Source organism: Adiantum capillus-veneris, chromosome 9, assembly GCF_014529385.1.
Source record: "Adiantum capillus-veneris isolate H3 chromosome 9, ASM1452938v2, whole genome shotgun sequence".
Taxonomy (NCBI): domain Eukaryota; kingdom Viridiplantae; phylum Streptophyta; class Polypodiopsida; order Polypodiales; family Pteridaceae; genus Adiantum; species Adiantum capillus-veneris.
Genome location: NC_140939.1, coordinates 158214426 through 158225481, shown reverse-complemented (window position 1 = coordinate 158225481; position 11056 = coordinate 158214426). Strand labels below are relative to the sequence as shown.

The 11056-nt window shown below is 44.0% G+C and overlaps 1 protein-coding gene and 1 pseudogene across 1 annotated transcript; both read right to left on the bottom strand.

Annotated features, from left to right (window-relative positions):
- Positions 1-765: 765 nt before the first annotated feature.
- Positions 766-3204, bottom strand: LOC147451456 (uncharacterized; annotated as a pseudogene).
- A 2722-nt stretch (positions 3205-5926) lies between these two features.
- Positions 5927-7610, bottom strand: LOC147451455 (fe(II)/2-oxoglutarate-dependent dioxygenase 4-like). Its single transcript, XM_086520931.1, has 4 exons — positions 7245-7610; positions 6818-7059; positions 6400-6730; positions 5927-6303 (listed from the first exon to the last, which is right to left on the bottom strand). The coding sequence occupies exons 1-4, from the start codon at positions 7560-7562 to the stop codon at positions 6058-6060; spliced, it is 1137 nt and encodes a 378-aa protein (XP_086377057.1). The 5' UTR covers positions 7563-7610; the 3' UTR covers positions 5927-6057.
- Positions 7611-11056: the final 3446 nt, after the last annotated feature.

The window sequence follows — 11056 nt, the reverse complement described above, 5'->3', positions numbered from 1 at the left end:
AACTCCCATGAGGGACACATTCAAGAGAGATGAACAAATCACAATGTGAGGTAATGTGCTTTCTAGCACCACTGTCAAAATACCACACATGTGAATCTACATCAATTGACATGCATGCATCATGGACAACAGGATTATAAGTGCACTCTACACTAAAAGCCCATTCTGCATCAATATCAACATCACAGTCTCCTTTCACAGAAGACTCAACAATATATGCATTTGTAGTGGAACCAGCCTCTTTCTTCTTAGCCTCTTTGGCCTTCAACTTAGGACACTACTTGATCAAGTGATCATTAGCTTTACAATTAAACACATCTTCTTTTTGCCCTTATCACCAAAATTTCCAGACGAATTGTTGTCAACAGAAGCATTAGGAACAGGTGATTTACCACTCGTAGAAGAACCATAAGAAGTGGTTGCATTAATATTACCACCTTTTCTTTGAGTAGCAATAAAGGCATGTTTAACTACATGCTGTCTAGTCTTTTTTTTTTTTTTTAGAGACTCTTGCAACAACAATGTGCATAATGCATCAAACTTGATAACTTCAAGATTTCTTTGGGTCATAAGTCTCCAAGTACTAGCAAAAGTATGGTAAGAATCTGGCAAGGCATCAAGAACAGTCTGCACAAGGGAACTATTCTCTACAAAAATAGGTTGCTCATTGATATCCTTGACACCAGCAAGGAAAGTGTCCATGTCATCTTCCTCATGCATAATCTTTGACTCTAGCTCTTTACGCAGCAATGAATTTTTGCCTCATTACGACTTGCATATGTACCAGCCTGAATATCCCAAGCCTGTTTTGCAGATTTTGTTGAATGAATGTGAGGAGTAATAGTGTGCTTCACAGAAAACTTAATCAATGCATGAGCATGCGCATCTTTTATATCCCAACGAGCTTGTTCTGTCGTAGGCAAAACAACTCTAACAGCAGCAATCCTTGTAGCAAGACCTGCAACACCCTCAACATTGCCTGTATCTTGAGAACCACAACGTACATCAATGCCCTACACAATGTTCCAAACGCCCTTTAACACAAGAACATGTTGCATCATATAAGCCCACATAGGGTAATTGTCCCCATCCAATTTGTCCTCGATAGTAAACATCTTAAACACATCTGTGTTGTTGTAGCCATGATAAATGTTTCCAGAAAAGAGGAGAAAAAAAGAAGGGAACAACGCGTGCTATATAGCACAAACCGTAGAAGATTGTAAGGGACCTGTTTTGCAAAAAAACGGCATTGACAAATTTTTTGCACAAAATGACGAAATAGCCTCCGTAGTACTGCCTATAGTGGAGACGAAGGCCGAAATGAGCCCGAATCAAAAATCAAAGCAAACTAGGCTCTTCGAACTCTCAAGAATATTTGTCGACCTGCGAACACTCGCCAAAGCTCACTGAAATCGAAGAAAGTGAGTAGGCGTGTGTTGGAGCTACTGGCGACTAAGCCCGGGAGGACGCAACCTTCTCTGATACCAATTGTTGGAATCATGGTTGCAAGAAAACACACATAGCTCGGAAAGATGAAGAAAGCTCAAGGCACACAACAGAGAGTGTATTACTTATTGTGCAATGGAAAGATAGATAGCCCTAGAATGAAGGAGCCTTTTGTAGTTTGTGTTCTCTCTCTCTCTCTCTCTCTCTCTCTCTCTCTCTCTCTCTCTCTCTCTCTCTCTCTCTCTCTCTCTCTCTCTCTCTCTCTCTCTCTCAAATTGCACGCTAATGACATGTTTCAAAATGCAGCTAGAGAAACTGTTCAATGACGACATCCATGGTGGGGAGCCTGTCAAAATGCAAGGCATGACCAGTAGTACTACCATATTGTGGCATGTAGGATGCTACTCCCCATCTCCATCATCACGACATGAGAGAGAGAGAGAGAACTACCCAAATGAGTATTATTTGTGCAGCATTGGCCAGTTTTGGCACCATCATCAGGTTTCCGTTGCATTAGACTCGCATGTCTTTGGACTCCCCCCTGCACAACATCCTCGTTCACTATCGTCAATAGATAGCTGTAAGCTTGGAGCTGGGGCTTTGCTTTCGGACACACAACATGCAGGAAAAGCACTCAATAAAGTTTTGTTTGTGATGCAGCACTGGCCAGTTGTAGAAGCACCTTTAAATTTTCTTTGAAATGAATCCCTTCTTGTAAACTTGCAGGCCTTTTGGCTCCCCCCTTCACAACATTCCCTTTCACAGTTGCTCAATAGATTTGTGTTGTAAGCTTGGAGCCGGGCCTTTGCCTTCAGAAAGACAACAAGCAAGGGAACCACCCAACAAAATATCAAATTTGCAGCATTGCCCAACTGTGGGAGCACCTTCATTATTGCTTTGTGAGGCTTCCCTAGGTGGACTCGCATGCCTTTTGGCTTCCCCCTCTAGAACTTCCCCATTCAAAACCATCAATAGATTTGAGTTGTAAGCTTAAAGTTGGAACTTTGCTTCCAAGCATACTACATGCAACAATAGCAACCAAAGGTTAAGTGGTTGTGCAGTAATGGGCAATCCTTGCAATACTTTCCGACTTCTTTTGATTGGCTTTCTTGCTGCTAACTTGTCTTCCTTTCGGGTTCGTCCTTTACAACATCCCTTCTCACAACCATCAAGGGATTTAAGATGTAATCTTGGAGTTGGGGCTTGGCTTTTCAATGCACAACAGGCAGGGGTAGCACCAAGTGAAGCATCGGGTGTCCAACTCTATCTTGGCATGGTAGCACCTTCACAACATCCTTTCTCACAACAATGGATGGGTGAAAGTTGTAATTTTTGAGGGCTTTGGCTTTCAACAGCATAGCGCGCAAGGGTAGCACCCAATAAAATATTGATCGTGCAGCATTGACCAGATGTGCCCCTTGAGGTACACAAGTTCACAACTTGCGTGGAGTTGTATGGATTCTCTAGAACATTGGGTTTTATGGTGATGCCACAAGAGCCATCACTTTCTGCTTGCATCATACTGGTAATGGCGTTCCTGCTACCACAGTCAGCACAAAATTTTCTAGAGCAACAAGAGCACTCGCTCAAGTTTTTTCTACTATCTGATTGCTTCAAGAGTGATCCTTCAAGCTCTAGAATGTTAATTGATGATAAAATTCCTTCATCTATGCCTCGACAGTCTTTATCACAAGTGTCTCTATTGCTCAGTCTTCATCTCATTCCATTGTTTGCACCCCTCATATCACAACAAGACATTGTTGCACAATAGGAGCTTATCCACTCCCGTTACTAGCATGTTGACAATAGTTAAGGCCCGCCACATGCCACAATGTAGGTGGTGAATTTCTACCCACGGCTTGCGGACATCCACATTGTAGGTTAGGTTAACCATGTCAACCCAAACATTGACACAACTAAATAAGGGCTTGGTTGACTTAGTAAATGTGTGTTTGTCGCATGTGAATAGAGAAAATGGATGTCGAGTGTGGTTGCCATGATGACACTGATTATTTCTAGCCTCGGTGTTTTGTTTTTAAATATGTGTCTTTGTGAGGGCATCATAGCTCTACATTCCGTATGGGTCTGAGCTGGCATGTAGAAAAGGTTAAAGACCATGGTGTGCATTTTATGTGTGTACAATCCAAGGTTCTATAGAGTTGTGATGACATTTTTTCATTCCTCCTAATAATTTGTGAGTGTTTTCTTAGAGGCTGGCATGTTTTCCAATGCACTTGTAATTAGTAATAACATGTTGTTGGACGGGAAGCTACTCACACACCCATGAAGTGCATGCAAACACTACCTAGATCAACATAATGTCAATCGAGGACACAGATGACACGATAGGCACACAGAGGAAATCTCTTAAGCTTGTCAGGCTGAGACCATCCTACACATACAACACTCTGGAAGGCCAACTAAACCACAATCAAGAACCTCACTGCCCTCAACTACACCACCTAGCCACATACACACATACGAAAGGTAACTCACCTAATCATGCCAGATTCCTACGAAACTTAAGGAACACCATCCCCTCACTAGGATACACCTGTCCCTAAGCTTCTACACTCAAAACCCATCTGCGAAAAACGCGTAGGATGATAGAGCCGAATTATGAAAGTGCCCGAAACTGAAATTTATGAGTACCTATGCGTAGCTTATGTCGCCACGATTCTATAGACTACTAGCACGCAAAAAACAGACATCTTTTGATACACTTACGGCCACAAATAGCTCGTAGATGCGTCGGCGTGTGCGCTTCGTCTCGCGGGGAATGCTTGGCGTTGTCGCGTAGCTCTCCTCGAGCCTACCGCAATGGTGCAGTCGGATCTCCAATGTGTTGAGCGAGAGAATGAAGCTCACGCTCACTCTCTTTCTCTCTCACACACAGTAGACGGCAGCGCTAAAACTTGATTATGAAAAAAGTCTTCTTTACAAAATGACCTAGGTACCTTATATACTAAGGCTACCTTAGGTTTAACCAAAAATGGGGTTGAAAGGGTCAAATGGCTTTGTATTTACAATCTGGAAGTGCCATTGCACCCCAGCTTATGAAACTAGAATAACTACTCATTACAAATGACGTTTATAGCCATAATCCGCAACATTTCATAACTCGCAAAAGATAAGACTTTGGTATGAAACTTGAGTTATGTTGTGTTGTTGACCCAGCGGTCAACACATGTGCCCTCTTCAAATATTGTGAGTATATGCAGCCTCACACTTCAAGTAGAGGCAAAGGGAGAAGTATAATTTGTAGCACTATTATAGAGCACCCCATCCGCCCCTCAATTGGACACTCGCACTTCCTTTGATCCAACATTGTAAAATGTAAAGACAAGAGAGACAACTACTTAGCCTCCTATAGATTGTCTTCTCTCTTGGGAATGTTACTCGTCAACATTGCTAGGTAGATCTTGCTCAAAGTTAACTCTTGCAAGCCAAATAGAAGTCTATATTGGTTTTCTTGGCAAGTTGTAGCATGGTTTTCCATGTTTCCATGTGTGCTTAGGTGATCTCATGCATGACCACTCTTTTCAAGCTTTGATTTTGTTGGGGAATGGAGCTCAATGCATTGCCCACATGGGCTTTATAGTAGGCAATACAACCAAAGCATGGATATGAAGCATGGATGTGAGCATATGTATGTTTGTCAAGTAAAGATGTGATCATATGTATGTATGTGCAAGCCTTGTGATTTATCACTTGTTAAAGATTGCATTGGTGGTATTAACCTTATCGTGTTCTTCGGAAGGGTAGGCCTCGCGATTTTATCACTTGTTACATTAATAAGGGAAACACAAATCTAAGCGAGCATGCAACATAACTAAGTGTCATGATCATGAAGACGCAACTAATTAATAACCCGACAAGATAAGTATATTACCAATTTGTAGGTAGATTGTTAGTGAAGTTTACGTGTAATCTAATTGTAAACATGTGTTTTGAAACAAAAATAGATTATCCACAAATGACTAGCTACATTTGTAATTAGTACGTGAGTTCTTGCTTTTTTTTTAAATGATGAAACATACATACATATATCTATCGCATAAGCCGTCGTGCCTACACTTCAACAATGTCCACTATTCATGAGGGATGTCATTAACTTTCTATAGTCTAAAGAGAAGAAGCACAGGAGAGATTCAATTTCAAGAGCAAGGGCGTTGAGACCTATTTCTTCATTAATGAAAAGAGAAACCTTTGATAATGTTTCATGAAGGATTAAGCGCATATAACTTTGATATCCACAAAGTTATCCAACAAATCCAAACAACTTACCCACATATATGTTATGATTTATTATATCAACCATAGATTGCTAGAGGCAAATCCTATCTGTTGGACACAGTGATTATATTTTCTTTTGTGTAATCTCCTGTTAATTTTAGGTAGAGTGGTCGTTTTGAGAGTTGAATTTGCCTCATAACCTTGCCTAAATTCCTCTCTTCTAGATCAAGGTAAGAAATGGTAGTACAACAAAGCCCATAAAAGCAATTATTACTTACAAGCCATAGAGTTCAGACATAAAGCCCATAAAAGCAATCGTTACTTACAAGCATAGAGTTTTGATGCTCTGTTTCACTTCTCTGCTTTGTCATCCTCCTACAACCTTGCTAAGTCCAAAGTGCCTCGATTTGCAAGCAATTTATTGCTGAAAAAGTTCTTAAGGTAATCTTCAAATTTGGTGGGTTTGTAGCAAGGTGGGTGACTCTCATCAACAAGTGTAGGAAGAGGGGCGACGACAGTATCGTCTGAGGGTCCGTAAAAGCATGCAATGGACATTCTAGGCTTGTTTGTGTTGGTCACCACTCGATGCTCTATGCTCTTGTACTTCCCATTTGTCCAAATCTGCATTACAGAGGGAAAGCACATCCTCTCTCTCTCTCTCTCTCTCTCTCTCTCTCTCTCTCTCTCTCTCTCTCAATAAAGAGCACAGTACATAACCTCAATTTGATCAGCCACATTGATGACTAAGGCACTTGGGTCTGTGGGGATGACAGGAATCCAAGTTCCCTCGTGTTTGATCTCAAGGCCAGGCACAACATCCGGATGCAAAACTGTGAGGGTGCCCACATCAGAGTGAGCACTCACACCCAAGGTGAGACTCGGTTCTGGGCATGGCGGGTAATAGTTAATGCTCATTCGTACCCTCGGTATGGTGCCTGCTTGCACCTCGTTTTCTAAGTACTTCTCCACCCCCAAGCTCTCAAATATGGCCTTGAAAACTTTCCCTGCAATAGCATCCACTCCTTTCATGTACTGTTGCACTTCTTTCCTGCAAGGGATCTCTCTCTCTCTCTCTCTCAAAACCAAAACATTCTTCAATGAAGAGTCTCGCTTGTGTCTTAGATCAAGACCTTACTTGCAGAGCTCTGGTGCATCCTGGAACCCATCACAGACTCCTGGAATGCGGTTGAAGCCCAATGAATCTCTCCACTCTCTCACATTCTCCATTGCTGGGTTGAAGCTCGTTCTGTACATGATAGGCTCGCCGATGCTTTGGGTATAAAAGCGCATTCGTTCCTGTGCTGGCTGATCGAAAAACTTGAAAGCTGCTTCTTGCAGCTGCTGAATAACAGCAAGCTCTACACCATGATTAACAACCTGCAAGACACCTTGGATTTACCGTGACCGTGAAGAAGAAACTAACAACCTTTGCTCGCCCTCAATAACCAATTACACGAGCTCTCATGGAGCTCGAAAAGGTCAAGCTATCAGCACGGTCCCTAACATTGACAGAAACGCCAAATTTACATTCTCTCTCTCACACACATATAAACAGAAATGACCTGAAAGAATCCCCAATCCTCGCAAGCTCGGCCGATTTCCTGCATGACCTGCACCCTCGCAGCACCAGTACTGTCCAGAGCGGTAAGATCGACGATGGGGATTTGATACTGCGGAAGAGGCTGCACGTTGGAGAGCAAGCTGGAGGATTCCGGGCGCTCATCAGGAGGGCGTACATACAAGGGTGGGACCGCATGCAAACCTCCATCCACCAGCTCCTTGATGCCCTGCACGATTGATGATCTGCTCATGGGAACCTGCGCCAGCTCCTTTTCCTGCTGCAAGTCTGCTACTCCTCGTTTCCCCTCCATAATCGCCATCTCTCTCTCTACTCTCTCTCTCTCTCTCAGTGCCCAAGGTTATCCTGAGGACGGGGTCTTAAATGAAGCCCCCGTCATGGGATCCACTGCGAGCAGCTACGCGCACAAAAGCAGAGGTAAGCTCGGTCGTCCGATTTTAAAGGACGTGTTCGAGTTTATTTTTTCTGTCCGAGTTTACTTTTCTTCGTAAAAGTTTAGCTTATATAGTTCATTTCTCGCCTAGTTGACACCGAAATGCACGCACATGCGTGGTTAGCTCACCAAGCTGCCATCGCTAAGGTGTTGGGTTCGAACCACCGGACGTTGACCTTCATTTTTTGGACGTCCATCTCCCTCGAGATTCGCGCTTGCCACACCCACCGTCGATCCCATGACGGGGTCTTCATTAAAGACTACGTGTTCTTTAGTCATGAGGGCCCACTTTTCAAAAGGTCCCAGCAGAGCCTCGTCACTAATTGACACCTCCTTAGGGAGGTGGGATCAATGGCCCACAGTAGGCGTCGCGAGGCGGGTGCAATCCCGGGTCCGATCGCCGTTTGAACAACGTGTGAACTCGGGAGGTATGTGCACCACACAGAATTTGGTGTGAACTCGGTGTGAACTCAACATGAACAAAGTGTGAGCTTGGTGTGAACTGGGGAGGGTCTGCACAAACACGCCAAATTTGGTGTGAACTCAATGTGAACTCGGTGTGAACTAGATGTAAACTTTTCCGCGACACCGCAATCTATAAACTTACCACACATGCGCCTTTCAACGGATGCGCAATAGCCTGGTGGTTGGAATCAATTCCATGGGGGCAAAGGGTAGCGAGTTCAAGTCCCAGATCCGAGAAAGCGGGAATCTTTTCTATTCCATAGGCAATCCAACGGTCACAATCAACCGGTGATCGTGAGCCATTGATCCCACCTCCCAAAAGGAGGAGTCAATTAGTAACGAGGCCAGCCGAGCTCAGATATATCTCTAACGGGCATGGAAGGAGATGGGATCTACGGTAAGATGATTAAGGACCATAGATCTCGGGCAATAAACTCGGGTATCAAAGTTAACTCCCCTCCCCCCCCCCCCGGTTTATAAGTGACACGAGTACGGTTGGCCGTCGAATGCAGCCTCTCTCTGTCTCTTTCGCTCCCCCTCTTTATCCCGTGCATGCGACTTTTGGCATTTAGCCTCAGCTTGCAGACATTGACACGTGTAAAGGGTACTCGGGCTACTCCCCCCCCCCCTGCCGCTCTCTCTCTCTCTCTCTCTCTCTCTCTCTCTCTCTCTCTCTCTCTCTCTCTCTCTCTCTCTCTCTCTCTCAGTGCCCAAGGTTATCCACTTTTCTAGATCAGGAAGGTGGGATCAATGGCCCACAGTATGTTGAGATGTCGAGCTCTACACCTTGAGCTGGCATCCACTACGGGTCTTGGCCGCTTACGGCATTTACTCACTGGCGCGTTAGGTGACCGACACGGAGGATCTTTGCCAGTGATTCTACAGCTGGACTACACTTATAGTGCCAGCCTAGTACGCTTCTAGCGAGTTCACACTTAGTGATCGCATGTACATATGTGCTACTTTTCAGCTTTAGCACTTAGTTATTTTGTACTCTCTTGTGAAGAAGAAGAAGAAGCTTTCCATCTCTATGTGCTTTGTGCTTGTCTTGTGTAGCTCTTTTGCATCCTCATTCTTTACATGGTATCAGAGCCTGGTGCAGGCAAGAGAGGCTAAGAGAGCAAGAGCATCACAATCCCTTCGTTCGCAATCCACGACCAAGTTTCTGAATAGGTCTCCAAAGTGCAGTACATAGAGATTTACTGTACAAGTACAGTGGTTGTATGTACGCTTGATTGTGGACACTCGTTGAGTGTAGAAAGCGTTATAGGTACCACGATAGCAGGTTCAGCAGATTTGCAGGTTTTTGCAGATTGTAGCTATTTTGTCTTAGTGCTTCAAGATGTCTGACGGTTTCAGTCAGATTGTCACTGAGAAGCTTGAGAAAAATAACTACCCTGCATGGAAGTTCAAAATAACAAATTTCCTAAAAGGAAAAGGTTATTGGGACTATGTAGAAGGAGACAATGAAAAGGAACCAGAGATTCCCGAGGCAAATGCTACAGGAGAACAAAGGAAAGCTTTGAGGGACTGGCAACAAGGCCAGAGCAAAGTGATGTATTGGCTTTCTATGATCATCACAGATGGCATGATGGGCTATCTACAGGATATTGAAACCCCCGCCATTGCATGGAAAAACTTAGGCAGAGTGTTCGAGGTGAACACCAAGGCCAGGAAGCTTCAACTAAAGTCAGAGCTAAATCAGGTTAAGAGGAACAACCTCTCCATCAATGATTATGCTTTGAAGATCAAGAGTATCATTGAGGCTCTTGGATCTATTAAAGTCTCAGTGGAAGACCATGACATTGTCCGTGCATGCTTAGATGGTCTAGGAGATGAGTATCATTAGGAAAAAATGGACTCTCCATGGGCCTTGTAAGAATCCCTAATTTAAAGGAAGCCTGCCAAGATTAAGGGGGACAAAGGCTTTGAATGGAGCTATTTTGGTAGGGTCTCCTCCACCTTTGACCCCTAAAAAGGTAGGGGGAAGAGGGGGGGGCGGGGGTAACCATTTAAAAAGTAGGGAAGGGGGGGGTAAACCATTTGAAAAGTAGGGGGTAGGGGGTCTTCTCTCTCTAACTTTTTGGCCAACTTGTAAGTGGCCTCTTAACTCTCCCATGCCACCTAAGCAAATCCGTGGGTCAAAGAGGTCAAAAAAATGACTTTTTTCAAAAACTTTAAAAAAAAACTCTATTCCCCCCTAACAAGTACCCCCAACATATACACATAATAAAAAAAAGATTTTTAAGTTAAATTACTCAAAATTCAACATTTTTTGACTCCCTCCAAACTTTTAGGAAATTCCCCCCAAAATTGAAAACTTTCCCTCCTACACCCATCCCCCTTGCACCTGCACCTGCTGCTGCACCTACACACCCATCTCTCCATCCTTCAAGCTCCATCCTACAAGCTCTATCTCTCCATCCTTCAAGCTCCATCTCTCCATCCTACAATGCCTCTTGACGACGTGACCAATGTCCCAGCAAGCTCTTCACGCGGTAGGTCTCCAGGGCTTTTCCTACGCCTACCTCAAGAGTATGTTCCGACAAAGAAAACATGCTTGGGTACATTACCTTCAGCCAACGAGCGCCGCGCTCAAGAGGAGAAGAATGTGGATCTCTGGATAGACGGATGCTTGTATCCAAAGGATCCTTCTCTCAATGTTCATCCGTCTTTTACAAACATTCCATCACTGTTGCAATACGTTGGAAATGGAGAGCAAGGTTTGTTGGGCTACTGCACGAGACTCAACAAACACGAGATTGCGCGGTCCGAGATCTACTTGCGTCATTGGCAGTTGCTCAATGGGAGTTTCCACAATCTTCAAGATCAGATGCAAACAGCTACTAGTGCGCTTGAGAAGGCAAAGAGAACCATCACAACCAAGGAAAATGTAA

Bases quoted from the DNA above. Each gene is read 5' to 3' on its own strand.
- LOC147451455 (XM_086520931.1), bottom strand. From the start codon at position 7,562: ATGGCGATTATGGAGGGGAAACGAGGAGTAGCAGACTTGCAGCAGGAA. The intron at 6,731-6,817 runs GTAAGGTCTTGA...GATCCCTTGCAG, and splicing joins GATGCACCAGAGCTCTGCAA to GAAAGAAGTGCAACAGTACA. The intron at 6,304-6,399 runs GTTATGTACTGT...TCTGTAATGCAG, and splicing joins ATGTGGCTGATCAAATTGAG to ATTTGGACAAATGGGAAGTA.